Source organism: Ranitomeya variabilis, chromosome 6, assembly GCF_051348905.1.
Source record: "Ranitomeya variabilis isolate aRanVar5 chromosome 6, aRanVar5.hap1, whole genome shotgun sequence".
NCBI lineage: Eukaryota > Metazoa > Chordata > Amphibia > Anura > Dendrobatidae > Ranitomeya > Ranitomeya variabilis.
In genome coordinates, this window is record NC_135237.1 from 366,948,320 (window position 1) to 366,966,625 (window position 18,306).

At 45.2% G+C, this 18,306-nt stretch overlaps 1 protein-coding gene across 1 annotated transcript in view; it reads right to left on the minus strand.

The window, feature by feature from the left end:
* LOC143782505 (cytidine monophosphate-N-acetylneuraminic acid hydroxylase-like) overlaps positions 1-18,306 on the minus strand; it is a 357,809-nt gene that overhangs the window by 212,931 nt on the left and 126,572 nt on the right. The window contains exon 3 of the mRNA XM_077270001.1: positions 8,699-8,790. Coding sequence (XP_077126116.1) covers positions 8,699-8,790 — 92 coding nt within the window. The remainder of the gene's footprint in view (positions 1-8,698; positions 8,791-18,306) is intronic.

Genomic DNA, 18,306 nt, shown 5'->3' on the forward strand with positions numbered 1-18,306 from the left:
GGTGTATCGCCGATAGTGAGAGGAGATGTTTCTCTGCCCAGCAAAATATTCTGTTTGATATTGCTCTCAGCTGGTTGAACTTTGGACTTCCCTGGTGTTTTAGATGCGCAACAGTCGTCATATTGTCTGAATAAATTCTGACATGTTGACCTATAATGAGACTGCTGGCCGCCAGGAGGGCCTTCTCCACTGCCATCAATTCTCTGGAGTTGGAAGAACTGGAACTTTCTCTTTGGTTCCAGCGACCCTGGAATGGGATCTGCGACACCACTGCTCCCCAACCTTTCTGACTGGCATCCGTTGTCACCGTGATTAGAGGATCCTGTACCCAGTCTACTCCTTTTAGCAGGTTTGATTGTGTCGCCCACCAGGTTAACGAGACCTTTACCTTCCCAGGAGTGTACACTCTCCTGTTCAGGGAATTTGGATTCCCGTTCCAGTTTCCTAAGATGTGTGCCTGCAGTACTCTTGAGTGGCTCTGAGCCCACCGGACTGATTGTATACAGGCCGTCATCGACCCCAGGAGAGACATTGCGATCCGTAGAGTCGGAGAACGTTGTTTTCTGAAGTCTGAGACTTTGGAAACCAGGTTCATTCGGTGTTCCTCTGGTAGGAAAGATTTCTGATTCTCCGAATCCAAGAGGACCCCGAGGAATTTCCTCACCTTTGATGGCGACAGCTGAGACTTTTTTAGATTTGGTATCCAACCCAAATTTTGTAAAATGTTTAGAGTTTTGGAAATTCTCTGATTGAGAATTTCGGCGGAAGGACCAATTATTAGAAGGTCGTCCAAGTATGGCACTATAGCGATGTCTTGGCTCCTGATATGGGCTACTGCTTCCGCCATAACTCTGGAAAACACCCTTGGGGCTGAGGAGATCCCGAAGGGGAGAACATTGTATTGGAAATGTAAGATTTTTTGATTGAATTGGACCGCAAATCTTAAATATTTTCTGTGATGAGGATGCATTGGAATATGGAAATAGGCATCTTTGAGGTCTATTGTTGCCATATATGATTGAGGAGCTATTAGAGGGATGGCTGTTTTTACGGACTCCATCTTGAACTTGCGGTAGGTTATAACTTTGTTGAGAGCTTTCAGATTTATTATAATCCGAGATTGCCCGGAAGGCTTTTTTATTATGAAGATATGGGAATAGTGCCCTTTCCCTTGCTCGTTCACCGGGACCGGGGAGATAGCTCTCGAGTCTAGCAAGTCCTGAATTCCAGCCATCATCAGTTTCTGAGTCTCCCGAGATGACGGGGAGGTGACTCTTACGATCCTGGGGGGAGGTGCATCGAACTCTATCAGAAGCCCCTGTTGTATAACACTGACCACCCAGGGGCTGTTGGAGATATTCTGCCAACTGTGAACAAAGTTCGAAAGCCTCCCCCCCACCGGATCGGAGTCATTGCTTTTCTTGTTGAGCTTGCTGGGGAATAAGGATGTTTTTAGGCTTCCCCTTAGCATAACTCCACCTCCCGGTTTTCCCTTTTCCTCTACCCTGGGAGGGCTGGGACTGGGAGGTTCGAAAAAAACGCTTCCTGGGAGGCCTCTGTTCAGGAAGAGTTTTCTTTCTGTCTGTGGCTTTCTCTAAGATGTCATCTAATGAGGGCCCAAACACATAGTCACCCTTAAAGGGAATGGAACACAGTTTTATTTTGGAAGTGACATCTCCGCTCCACATTTTTAACCAGAGAGCTCTTCTGGCTGAGTTTGTCTGGACCAAGGACCTGGCCGCTACCCGGATAGTTTCTAGTGAGGTGCCGCGAGGAAACCGGTCGCTCTGTGCAAAATAGGCAGGGAGTCCAGAACCTCTTCTCTCGGGGTACCCTGAGAGATGTGATTTTCTAGCTCTTCTATCCAGCGGAAGAGGGAGCGGGCCACACAGGTGGATGCGATGTTGAATCTGAGGGCTGAGGTAGACGTCTCCCAGGATTTTTTGAGAAGACTCTCAATCTTTCTATCTAAGGGGTCCTTCAACTGGGAGGAATCCTCGAACGGCAAAGCCGTTTTTTTAGCCACTCTAGCCACCTGAACATCAATTTTTGGAATGTTCCATTTTATTGCGTCCTCATCAAGAGGAAACCAATGTTTGAAGTCTGGAGGAATTGTTAAACGTTTCTCCGGCAATTCCCATTCACTATTGATCATGTCTATTATGCTTTTATGGACGGGAAACCCAGGATGTTTTTCAGTAGGTATACCAAAATGTTCGTCCTGTATAGACTGAGGAACTGATTCCTCTTTTAGCCCCATTGTGTTCCTCACTGCAGATACCAATTCCTCAATGTATTCAGAGGAAAAAAGATATTTTCTAATTTCCGCAGATTTGTGGGGTAACACATCCTCCCATTTGACAGAAGAGGACGTATAAGATCCCTCAGACTCTGACTCAGAATACTCCTGGATTTTCCTCTTTTTGGGAAGTGATGGACCAGGTGAGGATGGTGGTGGCGGTGGAGGTGGAGGTGGGGCGAGCGTGGCCAGAGAGGTCTGAACCTCCTGCCTAACCAGGGAGCGGATCTCCTCAATTAATGAAGGGTGTTCCGCCCGGACAATTTTGTCTGTACACGGCTGGCACAGCTTTTTCTCCCAATCTAGCGGCATTTTTACATTACAAGTAGCACACTTGCGCTTGGAAATGTTTTTAGGGCCAGACTTCACTGCCTGAAAAGAGAGAGGGAGCAGTATAAGAAGGTGTATAAGGTACTACCTTTGAATGGGACCCATCTCTGCCACACTTACTAGGGCTTGAGGAGCGCTGGGCTCTGCAGCTGCAGGGCAAGACGAATCCATGCTTACAGCAGCTTACCTGAGACGTCTTCGCAGTTTATATAGAAAATAAGCCTGCACCAGCGGGAGGCATTTCGCCGCCCCTCCCCCTCCGTAGTCCCAGGCAGGCGTGCGAGGATGCAGCGTGCCTCGCACGCCGTTCGGTAATCCACAGATCTGGTCTGTATCGCTCCTGTGCAGGAGCGCCGACCCGGAAGTGGTGGCTCACCTGACTTCCGGGTCGCCGAACAGCGTGCATCAGGAGGGGGAGACGCCGGAGAGCTCAGGGAGGCCTCCGGGGGGCACACACCGGCCAGCTTTGTCCCCGCAAGAGGACGCAGGAGGACCGGGAACGCGGTCCCAGAATCCGGAGGAGACGGGAGGCACAGCGTAGGAGGAAGCCCCGAGGGACCCGACCATTAGTGCCCAGCATCATAATAACCAGGTACACTGCTCAGAGCCGCCGCTGCAGCGCACCAGAAAAACCTCTCCATGCCCCATGGGGGACAGGAAAGACACTGGTTAATGGGAGGTGGGAGGGGCTTTTAACCTCTCGTGCTTCCTGTCCCCCATTAGGGTATGGAGACAACCTCCTGGTGGCTGTCGTGGAAGGCTACTAGAGAAAAGAAACCTTCTGTACTCCAAAGAGACATTTTGAGCCCTTCACAAACAAAGCATTATCACTCAGAACCTGAAACACCATCCTGACCTGGTTCACATGGGACTCCCAATCATCAGGAAAAACTAAAATATCATCCAGATAAACAATCATAAATTTATCCAGATATTTCCGGAAGATATCATGCATGAAAAACTGAAACACAGAAGGAGCATTAGAGAGTCCAAAAGGCATCACCAAGTACTCAAAATGACCCTCGGGCGTATTAAATGCTGTTTTCCATTCATCTCCCTGCTTTATGCGCACAAGGTTATACGCACCACGAAGATCTATCTTGGTGAACCAACTGGCACCCTTAATCCGAGCAAACAAATCAGACAACAATGGCAAAGGATACTGAAATTTGACAGTGATCTTATTCAGAAGACGATAATCTATACAAGGTCTCAAAGACCCGTCCTTCTTGGCCACAAAAAAGAATCCTGCACCAAGAGGTGAAGAGGATGGGCGAATATGTCCCTTCTCCAAAGACTCCTTAATATAACTCCGCATCGCGGCATGCTCTGGTACCGACAAATTAAAGAGTCGACCCTTAGGAAATTTACTACCAGGAATCAAATTTATAGCACAATCACAGTCCCTATGAGGAGGAAGGGCACTGGACTTGGGCTCACTAAATACATTCTGGTAATCTGACAAAAACTCAGGGGTCTCAGAAGGAGTAGAAGAAGCAATAGACACCACCGGAGTATCATCATGAATTCCCCGACAACCCCAACTTGACACAGTCATAGCTTTCCAATCCAAAACTGGATTATGGATCTGTAGCCATGGCAGACCCAAAATGACCACATCATGCAAATCATGCAGAACAAGGAAGCGAATAACCTCCTGATGTACAGGAGTCATGCACATGGTCACCTGCGTCCAATACTGAGGTTTATTCTCCGCCAATGGCGTAGCATCAATTCCTCTAAGAGGAATAGGAAATTCCAAAGGCTCCAGGACAAAACCACAGCGCCTGGCAAACTACAAATCCATAAGACTCAGAGCAGCACCAGAATCCACAAAAGCCATGACTGGGTAGGAAGATAATGAACAAATTAAGGTCACAGACAAAATAAATTTAGGCTGCAAAGTACCAATGGTGACAGGATTAACAACTCTTTTTAAGCGCTTAGAGCATGCTGAGATAACATGCGTTGAATCACCACAGTAAAAACACAGCCCCTCTTGACGTCTATGATTTTGCCGTTCGGCTCTGGTCAGAATTCTGTCACATTGCATAGGATCAGGTGTCCGTTCAGACAGCACCGCCAAAGGATTAGCAGATTTGCGCTCCCGCAAACGCCGGTCAATTTGAATGGCCAGAGCCATTGAATCATTCAGACCTGTAGGGATAGGAAACCCCACCATCACATTCTTAATGGCTTCAGAAAGACCATTTCTGAAATTTGCGGCCAGGGCACACTCATTCCATTGAGTAAGCACGGACCATTTCCGAAATTTTTGACAATACACCTCAGCTTCGTCCTGACCTTGAGATATAGCTAGCAATGCTTTTTCAGCTTGATTTTCAAGATTAGGCTCCTCATAAAGCAAACCAAGCGCCAGAAAAAACGCATCGACATTCACCAATGCGGAATCTCCTGGCGCCAGAGAGAAAGCCCAATCTTGAGGGTCGCCACGCAAGAAGGAGATACAATTTTAACTTGCTGAGTGGAATCACCAGAGGAACGAGGTCTAAGAGACAGAAACAATCTACAATTATTCCTAAAATTCAGGAACTTAGATCTATCTACAAAAAATAGCTCAGGGATAAGTATTTTTGGTTCAGATATAGGACTATGAGTGACAAAATCCTGAATGCTTTGCACCCTTGCAGCAAGCTGATCCACACAAGAAGTCAGAGTCTGAAGATCCATGTCTGCAGCAGATCTCAAAACCACTCAGAGTATAAGGGGATGGAAGAAGCTAGACAGACTGAAAAAAAACCAAAAACCTCAGAACTTCTTTTTAATCCCGCTTCTGCGATGCATTAAACATTTCCTTTTTGGGCCTGGTATACTGTTATGATTCTAGTGGTAGAGAATCACTGGTATTCAGACTAAGTCTGCAAAAACATAGAACTGCTCTAGGGAGGTGGAAACTAGGCTAACCGCATAACTGATCCTAACACATAACTAGAAGTAGCCGGTGAACGTGCCTACGTTGATTATAGACGTCTCGAGCCAGCCGGAGAACTGACTACCCCTAGAGGGAAAATAAGACCTCACTTGCCTCCAGAAAAATTAACCCCAAAGATATAGAAAGCCCCCAACAAATAATAACGGTGAGGCAAGAGGAAAACACAAACGTAGAGATGAACTAGATTCAGCAAAGTGAGGCCCACTAATCTAGATAGGCAGAAAATAGAAAGTGAACTATGCGGTCAGCAGAAAACCCTGCAAAAACATCCACGCTGAGTAATCAAGAACCCCCACACCGACTGACGGTGTGAGGGGAGAATATCAGCACCCTAGAGCTTCCAGCGAGCTAGAAAATCACATTTTGAGCAAGCTGAACAAAAAACACTAATAATGCAGATGATCCAAAGTATGCAAACAGGACTTAGCTTTTCTTGCATGAGACAGATGGCAAGGAATCAGGAGGAGACCAAATAGGACTGAATACATAGATACCAGGCAAGAGACTGAGTCCTAAGGAGGACTATATAGGAAACACCCACAGATTAATGGAACAGCTGAAGTCCAAGCCTGCAGAAAGACATGACTCATACCATACCATTAGTGACCACAAGAGGGAGCCCCGAAACACAGTTCACAACACATACATAGCACCATTCACCTCTCTGCACATTCCCCGCAGCGCTCCGCACGCAGACACACACCACCACTCATCTCTGCACATACACACACACAGCACCCCTCACCTCTCTGCAGCACACACACGTCACCTCTCACTTCTCCACACGATCTCCGGCAGCATCACCATTGCAGGCAGCTACCTGTCCCCTGCACAGCCACGCCACTGAATGATGTCATCCAGCTGTGCTGCTGACTGCTGTGTGAGGCAGGAAGCACCATCAGGTAGCAGGAAGGATCACTGCAGCTCTGCTCCTCTGCCATTTTCTCTTGTAGGCAGCGGAGCTGCAGGGATCTCTCCCTGCCCGGCGCCGCACATGAGTGCAATCTGTCAAGTGGCCCCCAGGAGCCTCAGGGCCGGATAAACAGGCCAGATTGTCCTCATTATTAGCCTCTCTGCAGGGTCCCCCTCTATCTCTGGGCCCCGATGCAACTGCACTTGCTACACATGCAGCATATCTGCCCTTGCTTGGCATTTTTTTTTGTAATTCATGTGAGTCAAATTTCTAATTTCAGCACCTTTTAATTTTATGAAATTTGACTTGAAGTCCATGTTACGGTTGGGGTTTGGCACCTCGGACATGGCTGGTTATCAAGATTAGAGGGTCCCAAGCCGTTTCTTTCAATTATTTAAATAAATAATAAAAAAAACACTTGGGGTTCCTCCCAAACTGGACAACCAGCCAATCTAAAGCAGATAGCTGAGTGCTGGTATTCTTAGACTGAGAAAGTGCCATGGATATTGGTCCTCCCCAGCCGAAAATAGCAACCCGCATCTGACCCAGAGAAGGTGCATCCATTAGATGCGCCAATTCTGGCACTTTCCCTGGCTCTTCCCACTTGCCCTGGTACAGTGGCAAATAGGGTAATAGCTTTGGGGTTGATGTCAGCTGTTTTTTGCTGCTGACATCAAGCCTAGAGATTAGTAATGAGAGGCAACTATAAGACATCTCCATTACTAACCCCATAGATAGATTGTTAAAAAAACACATCCAGAATAAAATCCTTTAATTGAAATAAAACACTGACACCTTTATTTGAAATAAAAATATAAAAGCAAAGTTATACTCACCTTTACGCCTAATCCACTGAAGCCCATTTCCCCTGTAAAAGAAAAAAATAGTAAACAACCATAATATTCACCTGTCCTGGTCACTTCACTTATGGCACTTGCGCTGCATGATAAATTCATGCGGTGCTGTTAGTGAGGTGACCGGGGTTCATCAGCTATGAACTCCAGTGACTTTCTCAAGGCAGCATTACACATTGCAACAGTGTTATGCTCCTTTCTCAGCGTGAGACCGCTGCCTGCTGTCCAAATCATCCAGATCGTTGTGGGACAGATAAGGATCATATTCTCATCAGACAGCTGAGGAATATGGTGGTTTATTATTTTTTACTTTTACAAGGGACATGGGCTTCAATAGATTATCTTCTCATCAGACAGGGGATTATAGGTTTACTTTTTTGTTTTTTGTGATTAAATGGGTAAAAGAAGGTGGGGTGCTTTATTTAGATAAAGGAGTCAGTTTCTTTCTTTCTATTAAAAGATTTTATTCTGGCTGTGGATTTAATTTGAATATAGGGTTAGTAATGGGGGCATTTTAGGGAAATTGACAGTTCCAGCAATTTGCATCCTTGTGGTAATGCACCATTTACAGTTTCAGCCACTTGGCTCAATGAAACATTGTGCGAAGCAATCAAAAACGTCCTCAATGGTGTATAACCCTTTTAATGATCAGTAAGAGAACATCATTATAATATATACAGTATATATAATATATTTATACATAATTATTATTATTATTATTATATAAAATTATATATTATTATTATCAGAATACATTCAACTGTCCCAGATCAAGTTGGACAGTCAAGAATCAGGGGATATGTCTCTTGAGGTCAGGGCAATGTCCAGACTTTAACTGTAGCATGATTATGTCTCTTCAGTGCAGGCTCAGACACTGTTGTGAATGTTCAGTTCAATCCAATTCAGAACCTCATGGCATCTGACTGTGTTCTATAAATTCATTTTGTCACTAACTCTTTGCTTTTCATGAAAATAGGGTCCTCCCCAAAATTTGAACTTACTCTCTCTTGAATGATAGGCAATCGCAATAGCTGTGAGCCACAGGCTACATTACCACGGATAGGTGAATTATCTCTAGTGACATCTTTAAATTATGTTTTTCTTCTTTATAGGCATATTGTACTGGCCTAGAAATACAACTATCAATACTCCTCTTGGGAAGTGGGTTGGGGACATGGTCCTGTGCGATTTCAAATGTCATGGCAGAATTTAAATCCCACTCTGGCCCTGCTCATGACAACTGTAGTCTTTGCAAGCAACTATAATTGGAATGCTGAAAGGCAACATCTAAGTTTTTTGCATTTTCTGTGTTTACTATATACAATAAAAGACATTTTTGCTTTTATTACCTAGCTCCTCTTGGCAGAAACTATCCGGTGGGTTGACATATTTCATGGTGCTAACATCCAGCTTCCAGTTGTGCTTTGTGCAGCGCACAGTTCTAAAAATCAAAATAAATGAAAAATATTAAACAGCTATGAAAATTATTATTAAATCGTAAGAAACAATAAATGAAGAGGTTAGATTTATAGCAAATATTATGAACAATGCCCCAACATTAAGGATTAGTTTGCGCTGCAGAATATATTGGCGCTATATAAAAATAAAGATTCTTATTATTATAATTGTGTTTATAAGGGAGAAGAGGAATTCTGATAATTTTTCTTTAATTTTATGTTGTTTACATTTGTTAAAACTTTATTATACAGATTTCTGTCTTTGTGACAATGCCATACAGTGAGGGAAAAAAAGTATTTGATACACTGCCAGAAGAAGGATGAGTACAACCCAAGAACACCGTGCCAACAGTGAAGCATGCTTTAGGAGTGCTTTTCTGCAACGGGGAGGGAGGAGATCATGTATTGCGAGATTTTGGCCAACAACCTCCTTCCCTCAGTAAGAACATTGAAGATGGGTTGTTGATGGGTTTTCCAACACAGGGTTTGCCCACAGTCAGGGCAATTAAGGAGTGTATTCGTTAGAAACATTTCAAAGTCCTGGAGTGGCCTAGCCAGTCGCCAGATCTAAACTCACTAGAAAATCTTTGGAGGGAACTGAAACTCAATGTTGCCCAGCAACATCCCCGACACCTGAAAGTTCTGGAGACTGTATGGAGGAGTGGGTCAAAATCCCTGCTGCAGTGTGTGCAAATTTGGTCAAGAATTACAGGAAAGTGAGACGTCTCACCTCTGTAAAGGTTTCTGTACCAAATATTAAGTTCTATTTTTCTATTGTATCAAATACTTATTCATGCCATAAAATGCAATTAAATTATTTAAACATCATTCAATGTGATTTTCTGGTTTTTTTTTGTTTTTAGATTCTGTCTCTTACAGTTGAAGTGTACATACAATAAAAATTACAGACCTCTTCATTCTTTGTATGTGCAAAAACTTGCAAAATCTGTGTAATGGTGCTCTGGGTGGTAGTTGTGGGCAAGTGTCCTGAGTCTGACACCCCGACCTGCTTCGGGTGTGTGTGCTGCTTTTGTGGTTGTGGACACCTCCTTACTCCTTTGGTCTGCCATGCTTAGCATGTGGCCGTGATTTCCTGCGACCCCAGAAACTGGAGAACACAACAGTGTATAAAAACAAGTTCAACTTTGCTATTTGTTTTAGTCATAAACAAACCACAGCAGATGCAGACCACTTTCTTTGGGTGACAGAGCAGTGGCATGTCTTCACCAAACATTTTAATCGCACAGTTGAAAACTTCTCACTAGCTGAGTTAGGGACTTTCTAGCTTCCTAGACAGCTATGACACTTTAGCTGCTCTTTTCTTGTGCTCACTTCCTTCAGCCCACTTTTCAGGAACCAAGTAAATGAACAGCCTGTGACTAACTTCTTTACTGTATGTGCCCCCAGCCTCGCTACATTATCTCTTCTCGGACCGACAGCTCCCAGGACTTAGTTGACACTTTCCAATCCTGGAGGCTAGTGCGGACTTTCAAAAAGTTGCTGGACCAAAGTTTCCTTCCCCATCTCGCCTGCTAGAGGTATTCCATGGTCACCACTTGAGCTCCTTTCTTTAGTAGTTTTTTTTCTCTGTTTGTCTGTGTCAAGATTCAACTGGCGATTGACCTGGTACCAGGGGCACCTTTCCTGGCCCTAATACTAGGGGGCACTCTAGCTTGCCCTCTTCCCTGGGATACTTCAGATGGCAAAGACGCCGAGGCCTCCGCGCTTGCCCTAGCTCCTAGATTAGCCCTTCATCTGTCCCCTTCCCCCACCCAGAGAAGAGGGGGCGCTACTGAGCACCGCAGTACCCCAACTGACAGACAGGGTAACACAGACAAGGGTAAACTGAAAACTCCACACACAAAAAATATACACTCACATATAACAGAGGTATTCACCAGGATGTGTAGGGAGGGGAAAGAAAGCAAAACCGGAAAGGATAAGGAATTTCTAAGCGTACAAACCAGGCAACAGTTGCTAACAAATTCCTCCAGCACTCCTTCACAAAACCAACCTCTCCCACTCCTATGTCTTGTAGCAATTGCTAACTCATACAAGGACTTGGTAATCGAGCACAGACTTTATAGGGAAAAGGAGTGGCTAAACATGCACAGCTGAATGCAGGAATTTCCAACATAGCCGATTATCCCCTGTTCTGCTGAAAGAAATAAACACGTTTAATACACTGGAGAAGTGCTTCTCAGTGGGAGTAGGAGCCACCAGATGCGGCATTCTTCTGGCTCCACTCCATTGCGGTAACCCCATGACAGTCTGCTTCTCTATCCCACTCTTTCAAACACACACACTACTTCCTGTTCCTCACACTAACCAGAGATTCTGAAATCTCCTCACCACAATGGGCTGGGCTTAACTTTTGCACTGTCTCTGTTCCACTGCTGCTGGCACAACTTAACCCTTCACCTAGTTCTAGACAGTGACATCTTGTGACCATTAGTACTACAACCCATAGGGAAATTGACATTTCATATCATAAAGAAACACATCAGAAACAAAACATTATTCACATCCTACGAGTAGCATTGATGTCTTCAGGGGAAAGACGGCAGCTGGTCCATCTCCTTACATCTGCAGTGTATCAAATACTTATTTTCCCCACTGTATATATGTATTTTTTAGCATGTTATTATAATAAAATCACTAAGGGAGTACAAAATGCAATCAATGAATCTCTTCTTTAATGCATTGGTATATGTATGATATAAATAGCATTATTCTTTCAAAGTAATAAACTACCAGGCACCATCTTAAACATTATGTATTTGCTGTGGATTATGCAGCAGAATACAGTACCAGCTGACTAGATTACTTAAATCAAGATTTTTTACGAAATTTACCTATATGTAGTTGAACATTTATGTGTATAAATTGACACTAACAAATTTTATGACTACAGTAATAAGAGGCACACCATGTCTGTATTTTATGGAAGTTATGAAATGTTAACGCATGTTTCAACATTTATTTAAGTGATCATGTGTGTGGGTCCATTCTGACCCAATCTGACACTAGGCTTAAAAAGAGGCATCTGCACGAAGGTCTCAAATGTTGCTAAAGCAACCATACAATGCCCAGAGAATATTGTGCACCGGAGTCATTAATTAGCATAGGGCCCAGTTAGGTTATGGCTCACTTGGTAATATGGATTTGTTAAGCTATTGGTCAGCAGCCCAGGCAATAGGCATTGATGCAGAGGTGTTGGATTGGCGCCATGGCTTGTGCACTGAATAGCACTTTGTGGTGGCAGTGTAATTTATGTAGCCAGGTACTTTGGTAACTTTGACGAGTTGAGTCGTATAAACAGTCAGGTACTTAAGTTTAGTATAGCTGAGTGTGTGGACAGCAGAGTGTGTGGACAGCTGCTTGGTACCGCAGAGGGTCAGTAAACAGGGTTCTTTAAGTGGCAGTGATGAGTTGTGCGGACTTCAGCTTGGAAAAGCAATGTTGAGCTTGCAGAGAGGCACCATGATGTAGGAGAACTGAGTGTGTGGACAATACCTTGGGGCAACAGAACTGAGATGGTATACAGGCAGTTTGATGTAGCAGGGATCAGCTTGATGACAGTTACTTGGAACAGCAGAACTTAGTCGAAAGACAGGCACTTTGATGCAGCAGATAGCAACTCTGAACAGCAGAGTTGAGTCGGCAAATAGGCACCTTGAAATTACAAAGCCAAGTGTGCTTCCAGCACCTTGGAACAGGCGAGCTGAGTTGGCAGATATGCACCTTAATATAGGAGAGCTGAGTGTGTGGACAGAACCTTGGAACATCATAGCTGAGATGGTAGACTTTCATCTCAATGAAGCAGAGGTGAGTGTGCAGACAGCACCTTGGAATAGCAAAGCTGAAATGGCAGACCTGCACATTGATATAGCAAAGCTGAAGGTGCTAATACTTGGAATGACAGAAGCATTTGTCAGGAGGCACACTTTGTATAACTGTTATAGCAGATCTAAGTTACTCCAGTGGCTAGCTCCAAGAATCCAAGTGGTAGCAGCATGGACCAGTAATTGCATATTCAGGCAGCAAATAGCCAACTAAACAGGCTTGAAAAGATCTAATAAGATGACATTGAAGCTGCGCACTGGGTTATAATGGTTGTTTGATGCACGCAAAAGCAGAGAGAGTCAGGGCAGACAAGTAACATTGCATGACTTTTAGAGCCCCTCCCAGAAGAGTCCATCAAACTGCAGATAATTGTAGTGATCTTTTTTTTTTGTATCTTACAGTCAATCAGAAAAGGTACCCATGACATTTCTTTCTGTCCAAAATTTGGTTAATCTCATGCTACATTTCAGGATCTGTGGCGAAAGCAGGAGCTGACTGGATGGTAGAGTAATATTTATGGAGAACCAATAGATGGTGTAAGAAAACATGAAAAGTATTGGGAATCTTCAAGGTAGAGGGTAGTTTCAAATGGAAAGTGGCTGGGTTGATTTTTTCTCTTATTTGAAATGACCTGAGAAATCTTGATGCTACTGTCTTTTGGTAGCCTTTACATTTTTTTTTAAAGATTTTGGGCCAAAAATTAATTGATCATAACAGAAATGTAAGGAAATCTTGTAGATTTTACACAGCGCCCTGTAGAACCTAGAAATAAATTGCACACCTTGATCAGAAACTATATGAATGCTAGCTGAGGATGAAGTCAAAACATGAAAAGTTAAGCCATTAATTGAGTATGATGAGGGTGCTATCTGCGAGAAGAGTGAAGATACTCCAGACTTTTAAGATCTATATGAATGCTCACCCTAAATTGGTGTCAGCAATCCTCCAAAACTAATTTTATGACAAAGGGAGGGTTTTTAGATTCAGCAGAATTTAGTGAAAGAACTCTTACACTTATAGCCAAGGCATCTACTTCAAGAGAAAAATGCCAGTTGACTTTTGGATGGTAAAGAAGCAGAGGAGAAGCAACATGACTTGGAAAGCTTGAAGGTTTCTATTGCAAAGTCCAGCCAGTTCTGAGATTCAGCACTCTTCTTAGCTAGAGTTCTAAGATGAGATACAGCTTGAGAATAGTTCCTGATAAACTACCAGTGGTAGTTGCCAAAGCCAAAGAATCTTTGTTGGTCTTTTAGGCCCACAGGCCGTGGAGAGGCAAGATTAGCTGGAGCCACGTCCTACAATAGCCGTTACTCACCTGTCCTGACACAGTCACTGGGTATTGTTTCTGTCTCTTATGGCTGACTTCTTTTGCACTATTGTATGTCAGGTTTCTATGGTAACTTGGCAAACACTTCACACATCATCACCCAGTTCTTTTAAGGCTGTCTCGGGCAAGAGTACAGAGATTGCATTTCTCTCAGCAACCATTGCCTTGCTAGAAGTTGCACTAAGTAGGGACATAAAACAGTTGGAATAATGCTTTATGAGTGCTCTACATGATCAGTAAGTAAGTTGACAGCAGAATATGAGATGCACACATAATATTTTTCTTGCTAAAAGGACATGATATAGTACAAAAATTCTGGTATTTCACTGATCTTATACAGTTCAAGCATATTCCTTAAAGGCTCTGTTCTGCATCTCTGCAGTGCGTCTGGGGGTTCCACCTGAACCTCCCTGAAAGAGGATTAAGAAGAACTGCTATTGGGGCCATAGACTACAAAGACATGAATATAGTTCAAATAAACTCCATTAATTTGTTCACACACTGTTCACTGTGTTTGGACACAGAAATGTTTTTTTTACAGCAAATGTTGATTCTATAAAAGAGTTACTGTAGTACAGAATTGCTGAAAAGTGAATACTTTGTACTATAGAAATGTTTCAGTACAAACAATTTATCATATATTACAATGTATAGAGGCTGTTTAACAAACCACTCAGATTGTCCATGCTGATCCCTGCCAAAAGTGCCTAAAATGGCTGCTGAAGAACAACATCTGGACAGTAGATACAAAAAGAAGATGGCCTGGTGCATGCACACTGCTGACCTTAAGAACAGATGGCACAAGGATGCACTGGGATCCATATTTAAGTGTAAAATAAAGAATTAAAATAAAAAATATCGCTATACTTACCCTCTGACGGGCCCTGGTACTAACCGGGAACCTTCCTTCCTTAGAATCAGCCTTCCAGGACCTTGCGGTGACGTCGCGGTGATGACGCGGCTTGTGATTGGTCGCGCGGCCGCCCATGTGACCGCTCGCGCGACCAATCACAAGCCGCGACGTCACCGTGATGTCACCGAAGGTCCTGGAAGGGCTGATTCTTAGGAAGGAAGGCTGCCAGAAAGAAGCAGGGCGTGTCCGAGAGTGAGTATATACCTAATAGGAATATACTCACCCTCGGCTTCGTTCCGGCAGCCTTCCTTCCTAAGAATCAGCCCTTCCAGGACCTTCGGTGACGTCACGGTGACGTCGCGGCTTGTGATTGGTCGCGCGAGCGGTCACATGGGCGGCCGCGCGATCAATCACAAGCCGCGACGTCACCGCGATGTCACCGCAAGGTCCTGGAAGGCTGATTCTAAGGAAGGAAGGTTCCCGGTTAGTACCAGGGCCCGTCAGAGGGTAAGTATAGCGATATTTTTTATTTTAATTCTTTATTTTACACTTAAATCTGAATTCCGATACCAATTCCCGATATCTTAAACATATCGGGAATCGGTATCGGAATTCCGATTCCAGATTCAGAAGATCGCCGACTTCATGGCCGACCCCACACAGGGGTCGGGTCGGGTTTCATGAAACCCGAGTTTGCCAAAAGTCGGCGACTTCTGAAAATTGCCGACCCGTTTCGCTCAACCCTAGTGCCACTGTTACGGCTGTGACCGCAGACGTGGCCGAACAAACGCCTCCATGTCGCCAGACCATGACGACGTGGGCGAGCGTCCCAAGTGGGGTTGAAATGTGGACCCACTGGACCACATAGAGTAACCTGGACCTACCCAGACTAGGGAAGGGCAGTGAGCAGGGTCTGTGGCAGCTGAGCAGATGGCAAAGTGAAGAACTAGATTACACCGCACAACTTCAGGTATGAAAGAACAAAGTTTACATAAAGGAAAACACAGTACATAAACAAAACATAATGATGTCAGGATCCCAATTCCACAGATCAAGGAAGGGTACATGTCACAGGATAACAGGTGAAGGCAGGAGGACATAACGGGTTGATACAGTCCAGGGTTATCTGGCACGGGCATACTAGGACGGCCTCTCTATCAGGCATCACGTGTAGCACAGGTTCAGCAGGAGGACATCAGACACCGATCCCGGATAGACGTCATCACAGGGTGGACCCCAGGGAACTGCGCAACATCAGACACAGGCAAGACATCAGGACACAGGTTAGACATCAGGACATCGGACACAGGCTGGACATATGGACACAGACAGGACATTGGACAAAGGAAGGACATCTGGACACAGGCTGGACATCAGGACACAGGCTGGACATCAGGACACAAGCTGGACATCTGGACACAGGCTGGACTACAGGACATCAGGAAACAGGCTGGACATCAGGACATAGGCTAGACATCAGGACATCAGGACACAGACAAGGCAACAGGACATCAGGACTCAGGCTAGACATAAGGACATCAGGAGTCAGGCAGGGCATCAGGACATGGGCAGAACATCAGGACACAGGCTGGACATCAGGAAATCAGGACATGGGCAGGACATCAGGAACACCAGAAAGACATCTGGGACATAGGCGTGGCAGCCCAGGGCATCAGAGAGACATCTGGGACACAGGCGTGGCAGATCAGGGCATCAACTAAATCAGGACATCAGGGACACTGGATACACATGTGGGACACAGGCGTGGCAGCCCAGGGCATCGAAGAGACATCTGGGACACAGGCGTGGCAGCCCAGGGCATTGGTTACATCAGGACATAAGGAATACCGGATAGACATCTGGGACACTGGCATGGCAGCCCAGGTCATCGGCTGGGACATGGATGGCACAGGACCAGGCAGCGGTGGTCATCAGGTTCCTAGCTACGGCCATCAGGCTCCAGGCATCGTACCTAGGAAGGAACTCAAGTGGGATGGTGCAATCACTGCTGGACTGGACCTGGGCCAGACGGAGCTAACCCCACATAGCAGGCTGAGCACAGCATAGTAAAAGCTCAGCAAGAACACCGGACTGAATCTTTAAAAGATGAGGCCAGGAAGTTCACAGTCACTGGGTATGGGGTGCCAGACACAAAAGCACTTCAGGAACACAACACAGAGGACACAGTTCAGACAGTGTCAGGTACTGGATATGCAGCCTACAGGATAGCCGAATCTGGGTACTCTGCCCCCAGAACAGGTGGAAAAACAGACACAAACAGATATGGGTACTCTGCCCCCAGAACAGGTGGAAAAACAGACACAAACAGATATGGGTACTCTGCCCCCAGAGCAGGTGGGATCTGGGTACTCTGCCCCAAAAACAGGCAGAAAAACAAGACACTAATGGATCTGGGTACTCTGCCCCCAGAACAGGTGGAAAAACAAGACACTAACGGATCTGGGTACTCTGCCCCCAGAACAGGCGGAAAAACAAGACACTAACAGATCTGGGTACTCTGCCCCCAGAAGAGGCGGAAAAACAAGAGACTATCGGATCTGGGTACTCTGCCCCAGAACAGGCGGAAAACAGGTATCGGTTCTTCCCGGAACATACTGCAGTCAGAACGGGAGCTGGATGCCTCACACACAAGGCAAGACTCAGAAACACAATGCAATGCTCTGGCAATGCCCAACAGGAAAGAGAGAGTTTATATTGGGGCTGCCCCTCAGCGATAGGCTGAGGAAAGCAATACAGGTACACACTGGTGATGAGCGAATGTGCTCGCCACTACTCGTTACACGCCCGAGTATCAGTGTACTCAGCGAGCACCGAGCATTTCCGGGATTATTCGGTGCAACTGGTGTCTCCACCCAGCATTTTTGGCAGACTTTAGAGACCCAATCACTCTGCAGGGATTGTCTGCCAGGCCATGAAACGCCGCAGCCATCTTTGTTGTGATCATGCAGTGATTGGATTGGCTGCACAGCATCATCCCGAGTATAAGAGACCTTGCGCCACCCTGCTCACCTGCTCGCCACCCTGCTCGCCGCTGCTCCGGATTCAGCGAGAGTAGGGAGAGCTGCTGCCGAGATAGGGTCAGAATCATGGTTTTAATAGTTAGTGTAGGTCTGCAACTGTTAATTCCACAACTCATCAGAAACCAACAGTCCTTTAGAGGGCTAATTCGTGGGTCCCAAGATTGCAGTGCTAGGTAGGCAGGGCACGGCATATCCACATCAGTGCAAGGCCTACAGGCACTGTATGAGCGTACATAGCTCACACTGCATCGCTCCCAAAGCTCCATAACTGTCTGCTGCTGCTTATTTACTATATACAGTACCTAGTTGCAGTTTTCTTTTTTTTTTATTTTTTCTAAAAATTCACCCCCCAAAAAAATATATACAGTCTGTTCTGTCAGACTGATGCCTGTGTAAAAATCATAGTTTGTCAGGCATACATAACATAGTTGTG